General features: G+C 40.9%; 1 protein-coding gene across 3 annotated transcripts in view; it reads left to right on the top strand.

Annotated features, from left to right (window-relative positions):
- The window catches only part of LOC126242688 (uncharacterized), a 103,268-nt gene that overhangs the window by 7,015 nt on the left and 68,535 nt on the right, over nucleotides 1–27,718 (top strand). For all 3 annotated transcript variants that reach the window (XM_049948108.1, XM_049948107.1, XM_049948109.1), the window contains exons 3-5: nucleotides 9,646–12,906; nucleotides 24,260–24,367; nucleotides 25,556–25,689. In XM_049948108.1, the coding sequence (XP_049804065.1) occupies nucleotides 9,646–12,906; nucleotides 24,260–24,367; nucleotides 25,556–25,689 (3,503 nt within the window). The remainder of the gene's footprint in view (nucleotides 1–9,645; nucleotides 12,907–24,259; nucleotides 24,368–25,555; nucleotides 25,690–27,718) is intronic.

Here is a 27,718-nt window from a genome sequence, read left to right as displayed (position 1 = left end):
GGCAGTTACAGCTAGCAGTGCATCTGAAGAAAAACAAGTGAGAAACAGCAGCAGTGAGCATTCTTATAGCCTATGGTAATTAGAACTTGTTTGCTATCAAAAATTTAAATTTAGATATGCCTTCAGTGTAGGGGCAAACCTTGATATTATTCATGTCGTGTGGAAGCTTACTGGGGAGAAAAAAAAAAAAACTGCATGCACCTATTGAGTCTTTATCCATTAATTTTAGACACTTGCTTTCTATGTGGTTATCATTCTGATTTTCAGTGTTGTAATCATGTGTGTCTCAACTGCAATTAGCTGAGCAGTTAAGATTTAAGAAAGGAATGACTTCGTATGTGTACAGTGCTCGGACAGTTAATATCTGGAGATCTTTAAATTTGTCTCTGCAACGATTTCTACAACATATTTTCATGGTACATGTAGTGGCCGTCTTTGGAAGCTTTAACAAACTCTGCATATATACATTTGCAGCACAGCCCCAGACCATAGTACATTTTAGTAAAATGTCTTCATTCGTAGAACTAGACGTTTTCCTTGTAAGAAATATGTTGATGCTTATTTTTGAGCAAATATGTTCCTGTGATATTCTCAAGTTGCGTGCCTGTCCAATACCACTTCCACAAATTTGTCTCTGTTTGTCTCCTGTAGGGCTTAGTTTCGAAGACATAAGTGTGCCATCAAACTTATGTTTTCTGATTCATAATGAGCATGTGTAAGCAAAAGTGGCATACTCAGGTTTTGCCTGCAATGGACCAGCCACTGCCTCATCACTTGTATAATAAACAACCCAAACACAGCACAGTGAAATGATATACACCATTCGGCAGTGGCTAGTGCAATAAAACAGCGCTACATTATTGTTTGTGGATTTTCTTTCCTTGGTCATTGTACATGAAACATTGCATGTTTCGTGATAAAATTTTCTTTCTGTACCAGGGAAATTCGCAAGACGTGTTTCATATAGACCTTTTGTATGATGTAAAAGCTTATATCATCCTGCGGATTGTAATTGTGAATGGTATGTAATGATGGTGTTTTCATTAAGTCTTTTGATCTTTTTGATCAACTCCTTTCCCAATCCATTTCCTGTGGGATTTATTTTCTTTACTGGCAGACGTTAGAAACAGAAGAATAATAAATCAGTTTTTACATTGGTATGTGAAGAAACTGACTGTTGGCCTTTGCCAATATTAATGCTGCACAAACCACTTACAGTGTGCTGTGTACTGATACCTTTCTTTGCATACGCTTCACTATCATTACCCAATCTGATGTGAACCTTGGACTACACTACAGATAAGTCCTTCACTACAACCAAGATTCCTTAGTAACAACAAAACTGTCACCTTCCACCTTAACCCAGGCCTTGGACAGTGGTGTAGATCTATGTGCCACCAGAGTCAAGATTTTATGTTTCAGCCTAAATCATTAACAGCTACTTCAACATTGCAAGCAGGTGCAAAGGTACTATGAATAAATTGATAGCATAAATGTTTATGTAAAACTTGTATAGAACATGTGAAAAATTCTTACTTCTGGCATATGGGCATCATCTGTCATTGGCTACACCATTCCACCCTCCCATTGACTACCTCTAACTTGACATGATGAAACGTTGCCAATATGTGCTCTATACGACACACAAGTGCATCATTTGGAAGGTCGTTTTAGACTGTAGTCGGGTATGTAGATAATTCCTTTCTTTCCCTTCAGTTTTGTACAGTAGTCATTGTAAGTTGTGCTTCACTACCATTCTGATAAAATCGAGCACTTTCGTTTGTCAGTCAGCAATTCTAAGTCTTGCCTTATACCTGTTGTGTAGCATCTGTTGTGTTTAAGATATTTCCTATTTCTTACCTGCTATTTTCCTTTATCTTTCCTGGTTGCTACAGTCTTTTTTTTACAGATTTAGCAGTTAATTTTTTTCAACATGATCTCTTTTCGTGTACATATCTATTGCTGGAATTAATAGTTTGTAGTTCCTGTTTGAAATATGGCACAATCAACTACTTGTCCATTTTACTATACATACATGGAAACTTTAATGTTTATTTTACAGCCCTCAGTTGCTTGATAAACATTATTGCAATATCCGCATTTTGATGACTGATTCCAGTATGTGTGTGAACTTGGTCAGATATGTAAGTTTTATTTGTTTGCAAAAGATTTTCCCTGTGGAAGTGTTTTCTTCCATGCAGTGGTTAAGATATTGGTCTTCAAACAAGCTCGAATACCCATCTGATCATCCAAATTTAGCTTCTGTCTGTTTTTCCTAAATAATTTAAGATAAATTCCAGGATGGTTCCTTTGAAAAGCATATGATCAATTTACTATCCCATGCTTGTCCTCTTAAACTAATCCACTTCTAATGGTGACATTTTAAAATCCGGATATACCTTCTTTGAAAAGTGCTTCATTTAATTTCCAAAGAAAATTTTATAACAGTTGTACAGGAAGTTTGTTTCATGTGGTGCAAGTAAAATAGGGGTCTTTTTTCCCTAGGATAGTTAAAATTACTCCAACTTATATTGCATGGTTATGTAACATCTGTAGTCATGAATGAAGGTTTTCTGCTCCTACATTTTTGGCTACTTCTGCTAATTGCCATGGCAGTTGGTATAGGTTTCAAACTACATTCAAATTCTTCCACAGTAAATTAAAATTGGGTATCTTAACAGCTATAAACTACTTCCCTTTTCATGTAACCTGTTGTTACATTAAACTATGAGGTTTGTCCTAAATATCATACTGTAACCGATTTCAGATTTTAGCCCAGACCCTGCGAAGTGTTACGTGAGTCCTGCTGCTATTCAGGAGGGCTAGAAACTCTGGTAATCCTACAAAAGTATGTACTCTTGATCGCCAATACCTTGATATTGTAAATTGTCAGGAACTATTCTTGGAGCCGTATATTTGCTCTTTGGAGCAGCAGTCTGGAGACAGTCTCACAATTAAAAAAAAAAAAAAAAAAAAATCTGCTAAACACTGTTACATGAAATGTGTGTTGCAGCCTAGAATGTCTTGGGGCCCAGCAGTTCTTGTCTCGGTGGTGCATGTACAGGTTGTCAGAATCACGCAAGTCTCAGGTTTTGTCCTTTTGGCTCAAAATCACAGTATTACAGTCGTTTCGTTGTTAGTTGCATGAGACAGTGTGTCATGGTTGTTCAACTCCACCTTCTGTGACCATCGTGTTTTCTCGGAATCCAGGTGACTGGCATTATTTATTTTGGCATTGCTGGCGGTAACATCTCAGAGCGACCTATTTCCTGGTGGCCATGAGGGAGACCTCTTAAACTTGTTGAATGGGTCATGTGGATACACACTGAATGCACATTGTTTTCTTTTCTTTCCTTTCTTTCATCTTTCAAAGGGACACCAGTATGTGCCATGTGTTTGAAATGCATGAAGTTCGTGCACCCCTTCCTCCTGCACCTTATTTAATGTAGTCGTTTCAGACAGCGGTTCATATTTGTTGATAGGGGGTAAGGGCATAGTATCCTCAGCTCTTCATTATTACCATCTGTGCTGTACAGAGGACTTAATAACTGCCTCTTTTGGTATAACTTACCACTGACAGTCTAATGGGTATGCAGTTTGTGGATCAGTTGTTCTGAAGAGAAAGCAGTGTAGTTCAATTACTTTGAGTATTCCAGTATATTACTTGTTCCATTTTGCCCAACTGCCACATATACAATAGCTGCCAGTTCCTTGATAGCAGTCAGTGCACCTTTCAATTGCACAAAAAGCAGGTAACTTTTGTCAGCTGGAAAGAGCATTTACATGGTGATATGTTGCAATCAGTATTCAACAGTTTGTCTCTCATTTGTACTGAATAAGTTAACTTTCATAGTAACAAGGATGGACAAAAACTAACATTTACTGTAAATGCAAATAAAAAATTAAATTCTACAACACTAGACATAGAAATAGGCACTGAGGTGGCTTTATGGTACCAGCTGTATCACTAAATGAACTCAAGGAACATCTGGATTAAATAGGTATTGGTTAAAAATAATGTAACAGATCTTTAAGATGCAATTTGAAAAGGAAAAATAAAATGAGAAAGTATTGCTTAACACACAAATATGTGCCACAATGAAGGAAGGTGAATCAAAGTACTAAAGGTATAGTTTTTACAGGTTACAAAAATGTCATTTGCGGCCTTTGGTTTTGTCTATGACATTACTAAATTTTGGAAACTTCACAAAGCAAGACATTCAGAAAGTTAGTACTGTTGTTCTGCTTGTTAATAGGTATACTAAGATCAAATTTCTACCATCTTCTTGTCTGAAACACCATGTCTGTTATAAGTAATCAAGTAGTGGTACAATCATACCCATAGTAGTTGTTAGCTTATTTGCATCATTGATATTTTACATAGCATGTAAACAACAGTTATGGGAACATTTGTGTTGTAGTATCAAGTTGATAGTAATATACTCACCAATTGGACATCTGCATTTGAGATTGTCACAATAGTGAATGAGTATTATTATTATTATTATTATTATTATTATTATTATTATTATTATGTTCATTTCTCCACATTAAGTAACAACTTTCCTGTACATCAGTAATCAGTACCAGTATTTATTACAAGGCTTCATCTAGAAAAATTAAAATGGGAACTACAGTTTTCTGGATTTGAAGAAGAAGAAGAAGCAGGAGCGGCAATAATATCCCCAATACACCAATGTGTTGACTGGAGCTTCCGATAATGTATGTGTCATGGCATGATGAGTTATCCTTATTTAAAGTGCATGGGGACAGTGCCGAACAGTCAGTTTATTTTTAAGAACACGTGTTTCCATTATGTTATGACTGTTGCATGTGTAAAGGCAATAAATACTAGCTCAATAAAATATATTATACAAATATTCTTCCTACAAGTGTTTATAGAATGTACCCATTACATTCCATTATTATTGACTAATATTGGCTTCCATAACATGATTCGTTGAACAATTATGAAATTTACTGTTCTGGTAACTTGTTTTTATATAGTGGTTTCCTTTTATGACCTGTGTTGCCAATAAATTTATTCTATGTATACAAATAATGGAAAATCCAAGATGGTATAATGACAATATTATGAGAAGTGATGGATTGCTACGCACCATAAAGTGGGGATATTGAGTTGTAGACAGGCACAACAAAGAGACCGCTAAACAAATAAGCTTTTGGCTAAAAGGCCTTGTTCTGGAGTAGAAAACACACACACGTGTGCACTCCACTACTCACAGATACATGACCACTGTCTCTAATTACCAAGGCCAGACTGTGAGTAACTGTGCATGATGGGAGAAGCAATCTGGCTAGTGGGTGTAAGGAGGAGCTTGGGCTGAGAAGAGGAAGGGATAGCTGTGGGGGGACAGTAAAGTGCTGCACGGCTTGTTGGTGGCCATTCATGCGGATAGACATTTTGTTGATTGTCATGTCATGCCCATGTAGAATGCAGTACAGTAGTTTCAGCTTAGCTTGTAGATCACATGACTGCTTTCACAGGTAGCCTCACTTTTGATTGGATGGGAGATATTTGTGACTGGACTGGAGTAGGCAGTGATGGAGGATGTATGGGACAAGTCTTTCATTTAGATCTGTTGCAGGAATATGAACCATGACTCAAGAGGTTGGGAGCCTGGACGGAGTGGGGATGGATGAGGATATTGTGTAGGTTCAGTGGCTGGTAGAATACCACTGGGTGATATGGGAAGGATATATTTCAAGGAACAACGAGAGGTAGGCAAAACCTGGTGGAGAATGTGATCCAGTTGCTCCAGTCCTGGGCTGTACTGAGTCATGAGGCGAATACTCCTCTGTGGCTGGACAGTGCGGCTTTATGAGTTAGTGGGTTACTGGAGAAATAAGACACAGGAGTGCTGTTTCTGTACAAGAGTGGGAGCATAATTTCAGTCTGTGAAGGCTTGAGTGAGAACCTTGGTATATTTCGAGAGGGACTGCTTGTCACTACAGATGCGGCAGCAGTAGGTGGTTAAGGATGTATGGAAGGGTCTTCCTGGTATGGAATGGATGGCTGCTGTTAAAATGGAGATATTGCTGACGGTTGATAGGTTTGATATGAAAGAATACAGAAGTAGCCATTTAGGAGTTGGAGGTCAATATTGATGAATGTGGCTTGTTGTGTTGAAGACCAGGTGAAGTGAATGGAGGAGAAGGTGTTGAGATTCTGGAGGAATGAAGATAAGGTGTTCTCATTCTCGATCCAGATCACGAAAATGTCATCAGTGAATCTGTGAATCAGGTGAGCTGTTTGGGATTGTGGATGGATAGGAAGGAAGCCTCTAGATGGTCCATGAATAGGTTGGCAGAGGGTAGTGCCATGCAGGTGCCCATTGCCATACCATGGATTTGTTTGTAGTTGATACCTTCAGTGGTGTGGCAGTAAACATGAAACTGGTTACTATGCTTCCACTGCCGTGCAGTCTAGTGCACTGCTTGCTGAGCGGGAAGGTGTGCCAGTCCTCAGCATGAATCTGCCTGGAGGATTAGTGTCAAGGTCCGGTGTGCCAGCCAGCCTGTGGATGGTTTTCAAGGCGGTTTTGCATCTGCCTCAGCAAATGCGGGCTGGTTCCCCTTATTCCTCCTCAGTTACACTATGTCGGCGATCACTGCGCAAAACCGTCCTGCCACAGAGGAGTGTTCCCCTCGTGACTCAGTACCGCCAGAACTGTAGCAACTGAATCACTTTTTCCACGGGGGTTTCGACTATCTTTCGTCGTTCTGTGAAATGAGGAATGTCCTACACACTATCCTTCCCACCCCTCCCCCAATGGTACTCCACCATCCACCAACCTACACAGTATTCTCATCCATCTGTACTCCACCACCGCTCCCAACCCGTTGCCTCATGGCTCATATCCCTGTAATAGATATAGATGCAATACCTGTCCCATACATCCTCACTCCACCACCTACTTAAATCTGGTCACAAGTATCATCTATCCCATCAAAGGCAGGGCTACCTTTAAAAGCAGTCATGTGCTTTACAAGCTAAGCTGCAACCACTGTACATTTTACGTGAGCATGGCAACCAACAAGCTGTCTGTCCACCCAAATGGCCACCAACAGACTGCGGCCAAGAAACAGCTGGACTATCCAATTACTGAACACGCTGTCAGACACAACATTCTTCACTTCAGCGACTGCTTCACAACCTGTGCCATCTGTATCTTTCCTACCAATGCTAGCTTTTCTGGATTGTGCAGGCGTGAACTTTACATAGCAACGCACCCAGTCTTTTTACTTTTCTCATTTTCCGCTCCCTTTCCCCTCCCCCTCCTCCCTTCCACCCTTCCACCCTCTGTCTAACCTCCCGACTACACGTAGCTGTCCTACCCTCTCTCCACCTCATCCCTGTATGCTCCTACAAGCAGCAGTTTACCGTCCCCCTCCCTGCCCCCAGCCTTCTCCTTACCCCCACCACCCAGATTGCTTCTCCCATTATGCACAATTGCTCGCAGCCTGGCCCTGGCAGCCAGCGAGAGTGGTGTGAGTTGTGTTTGTGTAAAAAAAGAGTGTGTGTGTGTGTGTGTGTGTGTGTGTGTGTGTTTTTCTACTCCAGAATTGGTTCTTTTGGCCGAAAGGTTATTTGTTTAGCAGTCTTTTTGTTTTGCCTGTTTGCAACTCAGTATCTCCAACATAGTGTGTGTAGCAATCCATCATTTTCACAATATTGTTATTTTCTATCATTGATGAGAAACTTGTGCTGTGTGGCGTTGTGAGTGAAACAATTTAATTTTTGATTCAGGCCTAGTTTCAGAGATTTATTTATTTAATTAAATTTCATTTTTATCTGTCATCAAGCAATATGCCTTGGGAAGAGATTCAGGAGAATCATTCCAAGAATCAGATGAATGTTGTGGGAACCTCAGCTTCGACAGAAACCATTCAAAAGGACTCAATGAACCTTACTGTGGAACAGTTTGTAATCGCACTTATCATAGGACTATACTGATTTAATTGAAATTACATATTGCATGTATTACACATTCCAGTTACGTTTCTCGCTGGAGTAATTTTTACTGATCTAAGTTATAACAACAATGTATTACTTGTTGTGCCATTGTTACTTAGATATAAAAGACATATTGTTTTGCAGTTTATAGAAAATTTTTGATTTGAAGTCTACTTTATTTCAAGGAGCAGTGACCAAGAAAGAGTGGATTATCATTCATTTTATTAATTGTGTGGCCCAGGTGTACTTTGAAACACCACAAGATGTTAGAAACACCAAACCAAGCCTTCAGATATGTACAAAATGGTCTTTCTCTACTTTTTTATAGTAATTTCAAGCAGCCGCTGTCAGTAGTAATGAAGATAGTGGTAGATTAGGAATGTAGGTCAACTGGCAAAATACAAGTTTGGTGCAATATTATGTAGATGCTTCATCTTCATAGTGTGCTGACATGAATCTACACCAGCCGGGGTGCCTTAAAGTTCTTCGTTATTATTGTTATTATTATTATTATTATTAAAATTTGCTTCAAGCATGTATCTGAAAAAAGGAGCAAAATTTAGCCTGCTAGGTAATTTGTATGAAACAGTTGCATCACTCCAAGACTCTGTTTCTTTTGCTTAGTATCTCCTGGCATTAGTAATAGATCATTACAATGTTCAGTAGTGCTTGAGAGCTAGGTTAGAAACAGGGGATGACTAAGCTGGAGGTGGCACTGACACACATACATAGATTCACAAAGATGGAGGAAATAGGGTATATCAAATTGTTGAATTTTGGCACTCTCTACGACAAAATTATTTCTTTTATTTTAGTCACTATCCTGAGATTCTGTTCCACAAAGTGAAACTCAAAGTCAGATCGCAATTATTTTGCTGCGAAATCTGAGCCCTCCCAACCTCTGTAATGGTACCCAATACATTTATAGGTGTATAAATGGGAAGCAATAGAGGGAAGTTCTGAATTGATGTAGCATAGATAGTGACTTTTTTATGCCATGAATGCCCTGCATTTTTATCATTTTCTCATTCTATTTTAAATGTGTACAGGTGTACAGTTCTTTGTAACTGTTTGTTACTAAACTGTAAGGAGAGTTCCACACATCAATAACATTGTACTCTTGAGTTATATGGGTCTCACGTTGCTAGCTTTAACTGCATTATCTGGATCAGCTGTGTCAATAGTCTGTTGCTCCTCAAACCTTTGGCTACTATCTCAGACATCGTTACAATAATAATAATAATAATAAAATTAACAGTGTTGATTGTACTCAGAAACTAAACTTCCAAGGTTGAAAGATAAAGCAAGAGGGAGAGACTTCAAAAGCATAGAACTACGAAGTGTGGATGGTGACACACACCTAACAGAGTGATACCTTCTTCCACTTGTTTCAGATACTTATTTATTTTTACACACACACACACACACACACACACACACACACACACACACAAGTTATTCATATCCGTCATCTCCATAAAATACACAGATCTCTTTTATTTTTTTTTTGTTATTGTTATTATTATTAATATTAATATAATTACTTTTAGAGTGAGAGATATTATTTTTCCTTTGTTAAAACCTTGCATCTTACGTAACATCACATTTATGTTCATGTTGCTGTTTTTAAAATGTGGTTTCACTACTGATCACAATCTTTGTTACAGAACGTGCAACATCAGAGAGAAACAGTTAAAAGGAAGCAAAAGTCAGCAACAGTGCAGAATGAAAATCAACATAAACACATTGAAAAAAATAGTGAATTGAAAGCCAAGAGAAAAAAGAAGGGTCTTGGGCCCTTAGTACCTACCCAAACCATAGAGAATTCATCTTTAAGTAAGGCATCAGTTGATAAAAAATCTGAAAATAAATCAACTCAGAATGTGTCCAAGACTAGAAGAAACACCAAAAAAACCTGTGTTTCAAATGAAAAAATAGGTTTGTGTTTCCAGGACCATGCTGCTCAGTCACTGTCCTTGTCAGAGAAACAAAATATCTCAAATAAAAACGAAGTAAAACCTAAAGACCTTGAGACTGGACATGTTGTGGTCCCATCATCTGATGAAAGTGGATCAAAAGTGCCATTGAGTAAAGCAAAAAAAAGAAGACTAAGGAAGAAGCGAATTCTGCAGGTGTTGGGCCTTGTAAACAAACAGGTTCCAGCAAAGTCCCGAAAGAAGAAAAAGAAGAAGTGTGGTGATAGTGAATCTAATCTTGAGGAGAAAGCAAATGACAGCAGCAATTTACAGACTGAATTTAGTAATTTGTCTAGTGACATCAGTACTAGAAACTTTTTGTTTGAACAGAATTCAGATAGTTTAAGAAACGCACACAAAACCAATAATATTTGCAATCACATTGTACCCAGAAGGCCAGTAACAGAGGACACATGTTTAGATGACAATGGTGGACATTTGTGTTCTGCTGTGAGAAACAGTTATTCCCAGGGAAATACTTTGCCAAATGGTACAGCTTCAGAAAATCCCAAAGCAGCGTCAGAAAATATTTTAGCGACCAAGAGAAAACAGAAGAAAGAGAAACAGGCTGTAGTAAGCTCAAACAATCCTTTATCCTCAGAAACCAGCAATGGTATTCTATTTGAGGGTTTACAGAATGATATTAGCTTGTCACTGAATAGCGGAAATAAGGCAAAGAAGTCATCGGGTCGAAATGACAATACTGTAGAGAAAGGTAAACCTGTTACTGAATCAGTGTCAAAACTTCCCAAAACAAAAGAGAAGGAAAAGAAGATTACTGTTTCAAATCGAAGTTTGGCAAGTACTGAAACATCCAGCTGTGATACTGCATCCAAAGTTTCTGGGAAGACACTTTTGCCTGAAAACACAGTTAGAATTTTACATGAGAGAAAAAAGGAGCCTATAGGTAAAGGCTTTCCAACCAGTTCAGTAGACAACACTGATATTTTAAATGTAAGAGTACACACGCTCCTTCCAGAAACTGGAGGTAAAATAATTAAAAATCCTCTTTGTGATACGGAATTGCCCTCTGCTCTCTCACTACAGAGAAGTGTCCTTATAAGTGGTCCCATATATACCAGTCCAAACTTTGAAAACAGAGTCACTAGTAGTGCAGAAAGCAATCAGATATTCAACATCAGCAAGACCTCCTCAGTGCTTTCCAGCAGCATTTGCAGTGCAGCACCTGTAAAATCAAAGGAGAGTGATAACAGTCACGTGAAGATTCAGACTACTAAATCATCAATAATTACTTCAAAGAGCCCTACGTGTCGTGTAGACTCATCTGGATTTTGTGTGAATGAGCATTTTTCACTTACTGATAAAAAGTGCGAGAAGACTTTATTAGAGGAAAAGGCTGTTTTTAGCAAAATTGTGGAAAAAGAAAGTCATATTTCTATACGTGAGTTAAAGCAAAGTCCTTTGGAGTTGCAGGAAATTTCTAAAGAAACAGCTGTTTCATCGTGCGAGAAAAAGAATCTCCCCTTCTTGACTAGAAAGGAGAATACTGCCATAGAAAGTACTAAGGGCATCAAAAATACTCCTGTAAGTTTAGTTGAGGCTGATTGTGGTAAAAGTGCTGCAGATAATTGTTTAAGTGAGTCTTCATCAGAACCCCTCACAATGCCAAAAACGGACAAAACACGTGAAGAAATAAAGGCAGAGAGGGAGGCAAAAAAGTTAGCTAAACAAGCAAAAAAATCAAAGGTGGTAGTTACGCAGAAGCAGCCAACTGCAGCACAAACAAATGATGCTGCTTCCACATCCAGTATCACTGCCGAGCAAGCAAATGTTGATGATAATAAACAAATAAAGAAATCCAGTGCAGCTAACACTGGTCAGCTACAACATACTGAAGTTGCTGGTAGCAGAAGTTCCAAGCTAAATGCTGCTGCTGCTGCCACCACTGAAAAACGAAGTGCAAATGATCCACAGAAGTTACCTGATGGAACCTCAGATGTGGCAATGAGTTCGAGTCAGTCATGTGTACAGGCTGACGATAGTAGGCCCAGAGTAAATACTGCAGGTGAGAAACCAAATAAAAGTGATGCCTTGAAGTTAGCTGATGGTATTCATCCAACAGTTGTCAACTCAAGTCAGCCTCATGAACAGGTTAGCATTACTGAACGTAAGGTAGATGTCGTTGCTCAAAGCCCAAATTCAAGCGATGCTTTAAAGTTAGCTGACAGCATTCATCCTGCAGTGATCAACTCAAGTCAATCTCTTGTGCAAGCTGGAAACAGTGGACATAAAGCCAGTGCTGTCAAAAAACCAAATACCAGTGATGCCGTGAAGTTAGCAGATGGGCTGCACACTTCAGTGATGAATTCAGGTCAGCCTCATTCACAAGTTGGGAGTAGCGTTCCTAAAATGGATGCTGCTAGTTCTACTCACACAGAGGGAACAAATGTGAATGTTTCTGTGAAATCTGTTGATGGAATTAGTCTCACACAGCACGTATCACCTTGGTCCGAGTTGAAACCTGCTGCAAATGAATCCAAGACAGATGCTGCTGCAACTGAGCACCCAAATGCAAGCGACTCTTTGAAGTTAGTTGATGGAATTTCTACTCCACAACAGACCACAAATCGGACCCTCACCCAGACTGGCAGTAACAGTTCCATATCGGGAGTTGCAGGTGAGCAAACCAATACCAGTGATGCGTTGAAATTAGTTGATGGTGTTCATCCTACACTGCAGGGCACGAGTTGTGTGGACACAAGTGATGTAGCATCAGGAATTCAGGCAGCAATGGCCCAAATTAATGACCACAAGGCAAGGAAGTTGCCGCAACAGTCGGTACCAGTACAGAAACGAATCAATGCTTCAGATGATGAAAAAGTGAAGGAAAGGTCTGTTATAATGAAACAGAAGACAGAAACTCCAGTGGCAGCTCCAAGTACAGATGGAAAGTCAAAAGCTGAGCTCAGAGCTGAAAGGAGAGCAAAGCAGGTATATTTTTTCATGTCATTTCTTTGCATTTATTAATAATATAAAGTACTTAAATGCAGTATAAATCTAGTGCTTACTTTTTTATTTCATGAGCAAAAAGTATGTGAGTTTTTCTGTGAAACTATGTGATTATGCAAAGTTTTAAAATAACAATTAGATTTACTCTTCATTACACCAAATTATATTCCAGTAATACATTAATGAAACACACAGATCCTCTAATTTAAGGTGTACTAGTAAACTAAGAACTTCAGTGGGTTACCATAATAAAAACAGCCACATTTTTCGGCTGCACTTTACAGCTCAGCACCAAGTGTTAACACTGGAACAGTACTCAAGAATAGATCACATTTTAGTCTATATCAACAAAAATAATTATTTTCTGAAAATATAATTGTAGAGATAAAAAAATCTACTCACCAAGCTGTGCCGAAACCACACACACAAATATTGAGGAAATGTGCTATCTTGCAGAGCCACTGACTACTCCTGACAGAAGGGTTGAAGGGAAACGAGGAGTTGCGAGATTTAGGAAATGAGGAGAATTACGGAAAAGGTGGCCAGAACCGTGGATTGGGGAGACTTAACAGACGGAATGAGAAAGAAAGACTGATTCAGTCTTTCCTTCTCATCCCATCCAGTAAATCTTCCCGGACATGTGGTCATGGGTGACTTTTCCATAACCCTTCCCATTTCTTACACCTTTCCAGTCCTTTTCCTTCATCCTTCTTCCTTCCCCTTAAAAGCTTGTACTAGAAGGAGTCACTGACTAAAAGCTTGCACATTTCCTTAACTTTTGTTTGTTTTATCCTGACGGTACTTGTTGTATAGATTTTTTCTCTATCTAATTATATCACATTTTTCTGTGGTATGCAGTTTCATTAATAGCTGCATTAGATTGTCCCAGCAAATCCAGACCTTGCTTTCCCTTTCCCTACCGCTGTTTTCAAATTTATTCTATTTCATATTACTTCCTAGTCTAGTATGTAAGCATTTAAGTGGTATAACACCTTCCTGGTGTGTATCAGTATGTTACAATCCAATACTACTGGGTTCTTTGTGGAGAATAACGGAACCTCCAGTCAGCTGCACTCCTGAAAATATGTTCCCTGTAATCATATTATAGGATACCTGCTCAATCTGGTAATCAATACATGAGCTACAGTCTTTAACGAGATTCCTAGTTGTTTGAGAAGTATAAGAACACAATCAAGATTGAAGGAGAACATCGAGAAAGTGCACTTGTATGATTGTGTGTGGTGGTGGACAGTTCCAAAGTATTATGGGTCCTAATCAATAGGACCTGTAAACAGGGGTATGGTCTTTCACCCCTACTGTTCAATCTGTACATCAAAGAAGCAATGATTGAAATAAAAGAATGGATGAATAGTGGAATTAAAATTCAAGGTGAAAGGATATCAGTGATATGATTTGCTGATGACATTGGTATCCTGAGTGAAAGTGAAGAAAAATTGCATGGTCTGCTGAATGGAATGAACAGTTGACGAGTACAGAATATGGATTGAGAGTAAATTGAAGAAAGACAAAAGTAATGAGAAGTAGCAGAAATGAGAAAAGCGAGAAACTTAACATAGGTAGCAAAATAACCGACTACAGATGGAGCAAGGAGGACATCAAAAGCACACTAGCAATGGCAAGAAGGGCATTCCTGGCCAAGAGAAGTCTGCTAGTATCAAACCTAGGTCTTAATTTGAGGAAGAAATTTCTGAGAATGTATATCTGGAGTATGGTAGTGAAACATGGACTGTGTGAAAACAGGAACAGAAGAGATTCGAAGCATTTCAGACTGAGTGCTACAGACGAATGTTGAAAATTAGGTGGACTGTTAAAGTAAGGAATGAGAAGGTTCTGCACAGAATCAGAGAGGAAAGGAATATGTGGAAAACACCAATAACGAGGAGGGACAGGATGATAGAACATTTGTTAAGACATGAGGGAATGGTACTAGACTGAGCTGTAGAGGGTAAAAACTGTAGAGGAAGACAGTATTGGAATACGTACTGCAAATAACTGAGGAGTAGGTTGCAAGTGCTACTCTGAGATGAAGAGGTTAGCACAGGAGAGGAATTTGTGGTGGGCCACATCAAACCAGTTGGAAGACTGAAGACTCAAAAAATCAATTGGGTTGAAAATAGAGCATCAAAGCAATTCGAAGGATGCTTTTAGAATTGCAGCCCGTCAGTATAGACCACACAGAAGTGTAATAGTGGTGCTTGGGAAACTTAAGTGGTTAGAGATATAGTTCTGGGAAAGTTCTGATAGAATGCAAATGCTTTTGAATTAAAACAGACCTTACCAAAAAGCAGAAGTGTTGAGTTGTCAATACACACACACACACACACACACACACGAGAAAGGAAACTTGCTAGCTTTCGGAGTAATCATTTTTCAAGTTAAGAAAAAGAAACACACACACACTTGTGCACACATGGCTATCCTCATACATGATTCTGTCTAGATGAGCAGTACTAGTGCTGCATTTCAGCAGCTGGACTAGTTTTTGGTGGGGGTCGTGTTGGGTGGGGTGAGTATAGGGTAGAGTGGTGGGAGGTAGGAGGGGGGTATTGGGGGTGGGTGACTAGTGACTCAGAGAGAGGCAACCAGCTTACGAGCTAGGAATGCAGGATGGAAGGGTGATGGGTACGTGGGGTAGGCGTGTAATGTTCAGTTGTCAGAGATGGAGGAGAGTTGTGCACGTTGAAGATGATGTGGGAACATGAATTGGGAGGAGTTGCAGGATGGAGGAAGGAGAAACTGTTGGGTAGAGGGTGTGGGGTCATTGGGCCACCAGAGATTAAGACCAGGACCATTACAGAAGCATAGGGTGCGGTGCAAGGATATCTCTCATCTGCATTGTTCAAAGAACCTGGTCATGGAGGGAAGGATCCTGATGGCCCGGGTTGTGAAGCAGAGGTTGAAATTGAGCATGTTGTCACCAGATGGCATGTTTTGTTATTGGCAACAGTTTGGCAGTGGCCTTTTATCCTGGTTGATGACTGGTTTGATTCATATTGACATAAAAAACAGTACAGTGTTGGCAGCAGGGTTGGTATGTGAAATGGCTACTTTCATAGGTGGTGTGACCGCTGATGGGGTAGGATAAGCCTGTGACAGGACTGGAGTAGGGAGTGATGGGTGGGTGGATTGGGCAGTCTTGCACCATGGTCTACCTCAGGGATATGACTCCTGTGACAAAGGGTTGGGGGCGGGAATGGCTTAGGGATGGACTAGGATGTCGTGTAGAATGGATGGTAGTGAGGACACCACTTCAGGATGGGTGGGAAGGATCTTGAGTAGGTTGTCAATCATTTCAAGGAATGCTGAGAGTTCAACAACACCTTGACGAAGGATATGGGTCTGTTGTTCAACTCAAGAGTTGTGTTGGGGGATGGTGGGGGCACTTCTTTGTAGCTGATTCTGTGGGGGTGGAGAGAGGATAGAGGGTGTGTTAGTATTTGCATGGGGCATATGTTTGTTGGCTTGGTTTGCGCGGGGGAGGGGGCGATATATCGTCTGTGCTCTGTGAAGACCCATGTGAGAGCTTCAGCATTCTGGGCAAGGGGTTTCTCGTCATTGCAGATACATCATCCACAGGTCGTTAGGCTATATGGGAGGAATTTTTTGACATGGAAGGGATGGCAGCTGTCAAAATTCAGGTACTGTTGGTGATTAGTGGGTTTAATATGGACAGAGGTGTGGTTGGAGCCATCAGAGGTGGAGGTCAGTGTCCAGAAAAGTGGCACATTGAGTTGAAGAGGACCAGGTGAAGTAGATGGGAAAGAAGCCGTCGGGGTTGTGAAGAAATTAGGATAGTATGTCTTGTCCCTGAGTCCAGATCATGAAAATATCATTAGTGAACCTGAACCAGACTAGGGGAACGGAGTTTTTGGGGGCTAGGAATGTTTCCTCTAGATAGCCCATAAAAGTGTTGGCATAGGAGGGTCGCCATAGCTGCATTGCACATTTGTTTGCATACCTTCCCTTCAAAAGAAAAGTAACTGAGAGTCAGGATAAAGTTGTAAGGTGTATAAGGAATGCGGTGGTGGTTTTGGAGCGTGAAGGGTATTGGGAGAGGTAGTGTTCGATAGCAACAAGGCTATTGGTGTGAGGGATGTTTGTGTGTAGGGAGATGGCATCAACAGTGACGAGTAGGGATGTGCATGGTAAATGGGTGGGGATGGTGGAGAGTTGGTGAAGGAAGTGATAAGTATATTTGATGTGAGCGGCTAGGGTTTGGGCAATTGGTTGGAGGTTTTGGTCTGTCAGAGCAGAAATTCTTTCAGTGGGAGCACAATAATCAGCTACAATGTGGCATCCGGGAGTGTTGGGCTTGTGGATTTTGGGGAGCATGTAATAGTTGGTTGTGCGGGCTGCTGTTGGGGTGAAGAGGGAGGAAGACTCATGGGAGAGGTTCTGGTAAGGACGTATGAATTTCGGTAGGGGTTGGAGCTTGTATGTTGGACTTCTCAGATGGGATGCCTATAGCAGAACTTGTAGGTGGAGGAGTTAGACAGTTTTGTGGAGGCTTTCTGTTAAGTAGTCACTGCAACACATCACAAGAGTGGTGAACCTTTATCCTACCTTAGGTACCTCCCACCCCTCCTAAAGTGGTGTTCCTCACCCACCAAACCCCCACAACATTCTAGTCCATCCCTGTGGTAGACTATGGTGGAAGACGTGCCGAGTCAACCTACCCAGCACTTCCTACTCCATGCCTGTCACAGACTTATCCTACCCCATCAGAAGCCAGGCCACCTTTGAAAGCAGCCGTGTCACATACCAACTCTGCTGCAAACACTGCACAGTTCTCTCTCTCTCTCTCTCTCTCTCTCTGCATGACTACCAACCAATTGTCCAGTAGGGTGAATGGCCTCATTCAATTTCAATGGCTGCTTACAACCTGGTCCATCTGGATCCTTCCCTTCACCACCAGGTCCTTTCAACTATGCAGATGGGAGACAGCTTAGCAACATGCCCTCTGATACTGTACTTGCTCTGACGTCAATCTCTAGTAACCCAATGTCCCCCCCACCTTCTACCCAACAGTTTTCCCTTCCTCCATCCTGCCACCCCTCCCAGTTCATGTTCCCACATCACGTTCAGCATGTGCAGCTCTACACAATCTTCGACAAGTGAACATCACATGCCTACCCCATGTACTTACCACCCCTCCCTCCCTCCGTAGCCACCCCCCCCCCCAATCCCACTCCTTGCCTCTCTCCTTTCTCCCTCTACCCACCCTACCTCACAGCACTGGCATTGGAACTTTTCATCCTGCTGGCACCATGTAGGGGCATAGATGTGTGAATGGGGGGGGGGGAGTGGGGGGGGGGCAGCGCGTGTGAGTTTTACTTTACTCTAGTTGGAAAGACGGATTACTCTGAAAGCAAGCAAGTATTCTTTCTTTGGTGTATGGCTATCAACAACTTAATGCTTCTGCTTTTCTGTAAGTGATCTGCTTTAACCCAAAAGCCTTTACATAGAGATACAGTTTTTGGTGTAGGCACAATTCTACTATCTTAATAAGATATGAGATGACTTCACAAACAAAGTTAAAAATTATCACGGCAGGGCGAATAATCGAGGCGGGTTTTTAGTTTTTTTAATATATTAACCAGCGATTGCTGACGCACTGCGATGTTGAAGGTTCCGAATAACTTTTATTAAATGTTACCCTACACTTCAAAGTGACACAGACACATAACACTATTTTTGTCAACATAGCCACCGAGCCTCTGGAAACAGCAGTCTGAACATGCCCCTTGATGCCAGAGATTCATTTTTTGGTCAAGGAGCCATTCAAGAACCACTATGTAAATGCCCTCATCGTTGGAAAATTTCACCCCCCCCCCCTCCCCATGTTTGCTAACAGAATTATGGGTGTGATTTGCATCCATTATTGAGTGCTACTTTCTGCTGTTTTTACAGTACTGACATTCTAAGCAAACTGGCTCTGTGCTACTGAATTGGCAAAAATTAGATCATTTTGTGCTAACAGTGAGCATCATGAATTCCCAATCTTAAAAATCGACAGTGTTGTGGAGCAGTAACAGTTTTAGCACTCTCATTGGGAAATGGCATTTGAATAGCAAATAAATTCCAAATTTTGTTTGAAATGAAGCAAAACAGGCTAAGAAACATTGGAATGATGGAAAATTTGTTCAGTAGTGACTGATTCATTCATTGAAACATTTTTCTATCATATGCTGTATTTTGTGATGGTACAGAGGAGAATTAAGGAATTACATGAGCACAGAACCAAGAACATGTCAGCTGCCTCAAAACATCTCAGAATGCTTGCATCTGGCAGAAATAATGGCTCAAGATTCATTAGGTAACTTCCAAGGATACCAAAAAATGTTTTTCGGCAAATATTTGCCAAAGACTTAGGCAAATGAAAGTTGTCTGTGTAGTTGTGTTAAGAATCAAAAGTGCTTGTGGCAAGACTTGGTGATTTCAATGTGAACTGTTTACAAAGCAACAAAGCATAATGTTGTGTAACATAAGGAATTAAAATCCTAAGTATGTTTGCATAGAGCGCCTATTATGTTAACATCAGAAGGTCAAATATCTTAATCTGATTATTATCTAGGAGTCCTCAGTAGTGTGTGGGCAAGAATTCACCAGATACGACCTGAATATTTGTAGCAATATACTTGATACTTCCTCCACAACTATGCCTTAGCTTGAAACTTCCAGAATGAGATTTTCACTCTGCAGCGGAGTGTGCGCTGATATGAAACTTCCTGGCAGAATAAAACTGTGTGCCGGACTGAGACTCGAACTCGGGACCTTTGCCTTTCGCGGGCAAGTGCTCTACCATCTGAGCTACCGAAGCACGACTCACGCCCGGTCCTCACAGCTTTACTTCTGCCAGTATCTCGTCTCCTACCTTCCAAACTTTACAGAAGCTCTCCTGCGAACCTTGCAGAACTAGCACTCCTAAAAGAAAGGATACTGCGGAGACATGGCTTAGCGACAACCTGCGGGATGTTTCCAGAATGAGATTTTCACTCCGCAGCGGAGGGGGATGTTTCGCAGGCAAGTGCTCTACCAACTGAGCTACCCAAGCACTCTGGATGCCAGGCGTTCTGGATGCCTTAGCTTAATTATCATGCCCAATGTTTGCTAAATGAGGGTGCTGCTGAGTCTTGATTGTTCCCAAAAGTAAAACTGATGATGGTGAAATAACACAATCTAAGATGTGGAAAGGAAAATGTGGTTACACAAAATGAATACATTAATTGTTTGCAAAACTAAATTGAGTCCTGTGAAATTATCAAATTATTAATATCTTGTATTTCTTATGAACACAGTATTAACTGATCTGGGAAGATTGTGTGATCTGACTTACAATGCACTGAGTGCATTAATGATTTAATGAACAGCAACAATCAAATGCTTATGTTTTAATTTGAACCAAAATTAAAATATCTGCTGTATGTTGCTGTCTTAAAACAGTGACATGCCCTGGTGTCTACACTTGTTTTGAGGTACCATTAATTTTACAACAAAAGTATTGAAAGAAAAGACAGTCTCATTTAAGAATCAAAAATTATATAACTGTGATATTTGGTGAATTAGGCTGTTTAAACAAACTACTGTTAATGATTTGTGACCCTCCCCACAGTTTCCTTCTGTCAGTAACTCTCTCTTCTTCCTTCCCAACTGTATAGAAGCTCTCTGTCCCATTTCAGCTTATAGATTAAATCTGTCATGAGTTTTCATATCAATATACACTACTGTAGAGGAAAAAGTTCACTTTGCTAATGACCCATTTGTTTTAAGAGGAGAAAATTCTAAAATATTTGAAATCAGTTGGTATTAAAGCAACTGGAAACCTGTGAAGAGAATCTGCAGCAGAATTATCATTAACATAATACTGAAGACAACTGCTACTATTCAGTAAGCAGACATGTGTCTCAAAAAACTTCTGCAACAGTTGAACCACAGCAGCTGTGTCATTGAACTAACTGGTAATTGCTAACTGCCCCAAAAGCATCACACAGGCAGTCCTCCCCAGTCAAGGGATTGACATAATCTTGTTTCCTTTTTATATGTGAAGTGTAAAAGACAAATATATGAGCTCATACTATGGAGCAGATCTGCTTATCTACTGTTGAGATAGGAGTTATAGTTGGTACATTTTTTGCGGATGATGCTGTTGTATGTAGGAAAGTTACAATACCAGAAAATTGTAGTGAAATGCAGGAAGGCATGCCAAGGAATGACACTTGCCGCAGGAAGTGGCAGTTTATTCTCAACAAAAATAAATGTAACATAATACACATAAATAGATAGAAAAGCCTATTATATTTCAGTGACACTATTGGTTATCAATCTCTGGAACAATAAAACCTGTAAACTATCGTACAGTAACTGTCTGTAGTGACCTAAAGTGGGATGACTCCATAAAACTAGTTCTAGGAAATGCAAACACCAGATTGGGATCCATTGAATGAACCCTAAGAAATCCCGAAGAGAGGAATGACGATTATTACTGGGAGCAAACCCAGAGACTCCTGCAAACCCATCTTCAGAAAGTTGGAAATCCTTACACTGCCTTGCCTATACATTCTCGAGACTAAAATTTTTCAGAAACCACATAGTGCCAACTGACTCCAGAGTCGTAAAAAATAATGAAATACATAAACACAATGCCAGGAAAAACTCAAATCCGCATGTTTTATGTACAAACACTCAACTGTGTAGAAAGGGAGCTTTCCACATGGGCCTCCAACTGTTCAATAATCTTCCCACTAGTATTAAGTCTATCAAAGGCAACATAAAATTTAGTAAAGCCGTGAAGTCATATTTGTTGTCACTGTTTTTACTCTGTAAATGAATACTTAGTACAGTAATCTTGCTATTTGTGTTAAATTGAAAGCAATGAGCAATATAATACATTAGGATACTATATATTAACAGTGTTAACTGATATTTTCCGACATTTGCAACACACTGTGTACCATCAGATCACATGGAATAAATAAATAAAAGTCATCCAAGAATGAAGCAACTTGGAAATCCCTAATTTGACTGAGTTTTTAGCCTTACTTATCAACCTCAAACACTTATAGAGGAGAGAGAGAACATACAGAGGAAAAAAGAGTTTCATCACAGTTTTTATTTGGTAGGTGTGTGTGTGTGTGTGTGTGTGTGTGTGTGTGTGTGTGTGTGTGTGTGTGTGTGTGCAGGAAATGCTCATCCAACATCTTTCATAGACACCACAAGCAAGACAATGTGCATCACAGCAGTGTTTACTGTTAAAAATCCAAAAGTGTGTGGTCCAAGAAGTTGGGTAACATATTAGTTACTCTCGGATTGATCTTGCAAAATTGCTGTAATGGGGAAAATCAGAGAAATAGAGCTCATGCACAGTGACAGGTCATTCATTACTCCTGCACACGATTTGCAAATGGGAAAGAAAAGAGTAGATAGGAATGAGAGTACTACCCAAAGTACTGTCTACTACACACGTTAAGATGGTTTCTGGAGTACAGACATAGATATAACAGTCTGGGATACTTATTGGGGGAGGAAACAGATACGAAACATCAATCTTTTCGACCATTAAAAGGGAAGTACATTTTTGTCTGTTGGAAGAAAAATGTGGCAAGTAATTAGAAAAGCATATATGACAAGCTCACTGGTGCAACATCCATATTCTTTTTCCCATGTGCCTCCTTTGTAATAGCCGGCAGCCATCCTTCCATCAGTCTGCCTTTCCCTCCTGTGACAAATCTCCTCTCACCCAATTATTTCCCCTTATTTCTTTGCCCCCCCCCCCCTTTTAGATTTGTACACGGTTATTTTTAAATTCAAGCCCTTGAAGACAAGTGCTGAGGAGAACTCATGTCTGTGATTTTGCAAATTGATTACTTGTAATGTATTGTGAGTGTTGGCCTGTCTCTATTGACCAGTGGTCCTGGTTCCACCCTGAACAATCCCACTTCATCCAACTTTTGCCTCTTCGTCAGACAAAGAATCTACAGGTCCCAGGGGGTAATAATAGTTTATGTTCAAATATATATCATTATCATTTACTATAATCTAGGTTTCTCTATTTGCATTTGGTTTTTAATATGGTAGTGGGAATATCTTGGATAGAATTGAAATAGTAGTTTGAAGTTGTGAAAGGTATTAAGCAGCAGCTTTACTCTCCCTCCCCTCCACCCCACTCCCCTCAACCCCACTCCCCTCAACCCCACTCCCCTCAACCCCACTCCCCTCAACCCCACTCCCCTCAACCCCACTCCCCTCAACCCCACTCCCCTCAACCCCACTCCCCTCAACCCCACTCCCCTCCACCCCACTCCCCTCCACCCCACTCCCCTCCACCCCACTCCCCTCCACCCCACTCCCTTCCACCCCACTCCCCTCCACCCGCCCCACTCTTCTCCCTCCTCACCCACCCCACTCTTCTCCCTCCTCACCCACCCCACTCTTCTCCCTCCTCCCGCCCCACTCTTCTCCCTCCTCACCCACCCCTCTCTTCTCCCTCCTCACCCACCCCTCTCTTCTCCCTCCTCACCCACCCCTCTCTTCTCCCTCCTCACCCACGCCCCACTCTTCTCCCTCCTCACCCACGCCCCACTCTTCTCCCTCCTCACCCACCCCTCTCCCCTGCCCCACCCCTCTCCCCTGCCCCACCCCTCTCCCCTGCCCCACCCCTCTCCCCTGCCCCACCCCTCTCCCCTGCCCCACCCCTCTCCCCTGCCCCACCCCTCTCCCCTGCCCCACACCTCTCCCCTGCCCCACACCTCTCCCCTGCCCCACACCTCTCCCCTGCCCCACACCTCTCCCCTGCCCCACACCTCTCCCCTGCCCCACACCTCTCCCCTGCCCCACACCTCTCCCCTGCCCCACACCTTCCCCCCACTCTCCCCCCACTCCTCTCCCCCGCCCCCTCCCTCTCCCCCGTCCCCCTCCATTTCCCTCTCCATCTCCCTCTGCCCCGTCCGCCTCCATCTCCCCCTCCATTTCCCTCTCCATCTCCCTCTGCCCCGCCCCCCTCCATCTCCCCCTACATTTCCCTCTCCATCTCCCTCTGCCCCGTCCCCCTCCATCTCCCCCTACATTTCCCTCTCCACCCGCCCATCCCCCTGTCCCTTCCCCTCTCCTTCACCACTCCATCCTCTGTTACATGCCTATCTGATACTCAGTGCCTCTTTTTATATGTTGAGTATATGTTTTCTTTCAATAGTTGTCTTCCATCATATTGTTCATGTTCTAAATTTGCAGGACTGTACACTTCATGCATGTTCACATTATATTTATTGCATTACAAAAAAGAATCTTACTATTTAATCCTTTCAAAAAAACTTTGTAGGAGGCACAGAGAGCAGCCAAATTACAGAATCAGCAGCGTAAATCGGGAGATCAGAAAGAGGAAAGTAAAAGCAAGGCTGATAAGCCACCTAAGATTTCCAGAGACAAGGTAGGAATCCTGTTTTGTTGTTCTCTTGTGTCATAAATGAGAAAGTTATTATGAAATTGCTTATAAAACTTTGGAAACCCTGCTGTTGTCTTGTCAGAGTTTGTTTTGGATAAATAATAGTTTGACTGTGAGAACTCTTATTCTGCATATGATAACTTTATCTTGTAATTAGTTATTTGTACATTGTATTTGTGCTCAAAGCACTGCAACAAAAATAATTTCCTTTCAAGAATGTGCATGTGTTCTGCATCTGAATGGAGTCAAAACAATGAAAGGTCATTTAATATTTCAAACCTTACTCATATTAGAATACGTATGTAAAGTCACATTCAGAGTTGTGAGGATAATGTGGTTTTCCAATGTGTTAACAGAAACTGTAACCTCTTCCCAGGTGCATGTTACCACCAGAATTAAATATTGCAATGATAATAGATAAACCTTAGTGGGAGGAGGGGAATTCAGAGTTGGGGGTTCCAATGTTCGCTGTAAGATCATGAGTAAACGCATGATCTGGGTTCATTTTTCATATGTTCGGTGTATACTCGGGCGTGCACGTGCACACGCAGACACGCGATCGGAAACTCGTTGAGCAATATTTTTTCAGAAATCCATAAATAAGGCATTATCATAAAAAAGTGCAGGTACCACTAATTACTTTGGTTACATGGGACCTGCTGTGGGGATGTTTCTGATCAATGTGTAATAGCAGCCACTTTCATAATAGCTCTTCAACTGTCCAAGAAAAGCCACCTGAAGAGGTCTTGAGAGTAAAAGTGGAGATACTGTAAGCGAGGGTTCTGGAAGTACAACATAGTCATCAAATCATCCTGTAGAGACAGCAAAGACAAGATTAGACTAACTACAGTGCCCACTGAATCATTTAAGCAATCACTGTTCTCATGCTTAGTTTGTGAATAGTATAGGAAGAAGCCCTCATAAGTGATACAATGGGAAGTACCCCTCTGCCATTCAATTCATGTAGTTCACAGAGTGTAGATGTAGATACTAATTTGTCACATTCTATCAGTATTTAATCATAATAAGATTGAGAAATATTTGTAATTAGATATTTGATTGTATTATAGATGTTAGTAACATATCGTTTATGGAATGAAATACAGCTAGAGTTTTAAGAATGTTGTAGTTTACAATTTTTCTTCTTCTCATCTTTTGCATATCGCATTCCAGCAACAAGCATCAGCCAAGAGCAGTACCGCGAGTCCTGTTTCGAAAGTAGCGCAAGGGCTTGTAGATGTTCAGCACAAAGTGAAGCTGTTCAACCATTTATATCTACGTCAGAAAGAAGCCATCTCTGCAGCTGTGTAAGCATTTTGTTCCTTAGTTTAATACAAACCGTACAAGAAGTTTTTGTTATATACAGACTTGCCCGTGAAAGGTTCCAAGTTAGAATTCCAGTCCAGTGCACAGTTTATATAAAAAAACACACACACACATACACACACACATTGCTTCCTATCGGGCTGTTATTTTTTATGTAAGATTCTACACAAGAATTCTTTTTGAATTACGATAAAAGATATCTGTAAAAGCGAATGAAAGCTCTTTTGTATTGATCAGATATAAATATGGTGTACAGATTTTCTTCTAAAAGTCATTTTTCATATTGGTTAAAAAAAAAAAAGGCAACTGACTAAATTCAGGTCCATGAAACATCTGCATTTACATGAGAACAGCTGTATTTACATAAACATGTATACTGCGCAGCTCACCTTGAAGTCTGTGGTAGAGGGTACGTAGTATTACAGTATTGTCTCCCAGTCTTTCCTATTTGGTCTACAGGTGGTGTGGTGAGTTGAAAAAAGACTGTGGGCTCATCTAAGTGTAAGCTCAGGTTTCTCTGGTGTTACCATCATGATTATTATGTGAGATCTATTTGGGAAGAAGTAATGTTTCTTGACTCACTCCAGAACCTGTGTTGAACCATGCAGCTCTTCTGTATTAATTAATCCAATTTGTTGTGGCTCCCAAATTGATACATAATGCTCAAAATTTGATTGAACTTGGGTTTTCCTTCATGGATCTTTTCGGGGCGTTCTCCACAATCGGATTTCTGTAGATATTGCCAGCACATATTTCTTAAATTTTAGGTGTGGGAACATATTTTTTCAACCAGTCGCCCCCCCCCCCCCCGCCCCCTTCCCCTTACGTGTCTGTGGAGGGGGGTCAAGGGAGCACTAATTTCAAAATTCTCACATATTTCTGGAAATTACTGTGTCTGATTTTACTCAGCCGCATGCAAGGGGTAACACAGTGTCTCTAGTAAACACTACATTGTTTGATTGCCAAGACTGCTGACAGTAAATTAAATAATTTTCTTGTCATGGCAGCTGTTTCGGCATTATTTTACAGTCTTGGGAAATGTGAATTTTATAGAGCATTGCGGAAATAGAGCACCCATTCTTTTCTCTGTCACTTCCTTGTACAGTCCTTAGTGAGCTACTGAAATGGACAGATCCAACATCTAGCACAGTATAAACGTGGCTGCATTTTACATTCCCCACAACCATCCCCAGTGCCCACAAGAGCAGCCCTTTCGCTTGCGTAAATCTTAATCTCAACAGTAAGGTTGCATTTGACTGATCAAAGGTTGCTGAGACTACATTCAGTTTTCATGGTAGAGCGATTGTAGTAGAGTATGAAAGATGTGGCCCTGTTATATTGTAGGTTTAATCACCTATACTTCATCTGCAAGCGCAAATACAGAAGAAAAAGAAATTTCTGCACTTGATGAGAGGGAAAAAAACGTTGAATAAAGAATGAAAAGGTGTCTAGACATTCTTAAACTATTGGGTACAACCCTGCGCAGCATCCAGCCATAGATTTAAGAGTTCCATAATCCATTTTTCATGTCTGCACCATCACATGCAAAACATGGGATGAGTGTTTTCGCAGGTTTCATTCATCCATGTTCATATTAATAATATACAAAGATATACGTTGGATACAGAAATGAAATATGCTTACTGTTGAGGTACAGCAGTAATCTGCCTTACAAAAGATTCACTGGATAACTAGAAAATGTTTAAGATAGAATGAGCTTTGTGTGCTTCATGTCAAATTTATTTCTTGGGGCACAACATGTTCTCAAACTCAACTAATCAATTGTGTAAAACATGGAACTTTTGGAATCTTGCCCCCGCTTGGATAAATTTCTGTGGATACGTGTGACATGGCAGAGGAAAGGGAGACTTGAGTAGAAAATGTGGGTGCAGAAGGTTAGTGAAGCGGGGGCGAGGGGTATTACCAGAGCGAAGAATGTGATTCAAGGATGACTCTCATCTCCTTAGTCCAGGAAAATTGGTGCAGTGCGTAAGTATACAGATGGCACAG

The sequence above is a fragment of the Schistocerca nitens genome, chromosome 1, assembly GCF_023898315.1.
Source record: "Schistocerca nitens isolate TAMUIC-IGC-003100 chromosome 1, iqSchNite1.1, whole genome shotgun sequence".
NCBI classification, from domain to species: Eukaryota; Metazoa; Arthropoda; class Insecta; order Orthoptera; family Acrididae; genus Schistocerca; species Schistocerca nitens.
The sequence above is the reverse complement of the archived record's forward strand: the minus strand, read 5'-3'. Positions and strand labels throughout refer to the sequence as shown.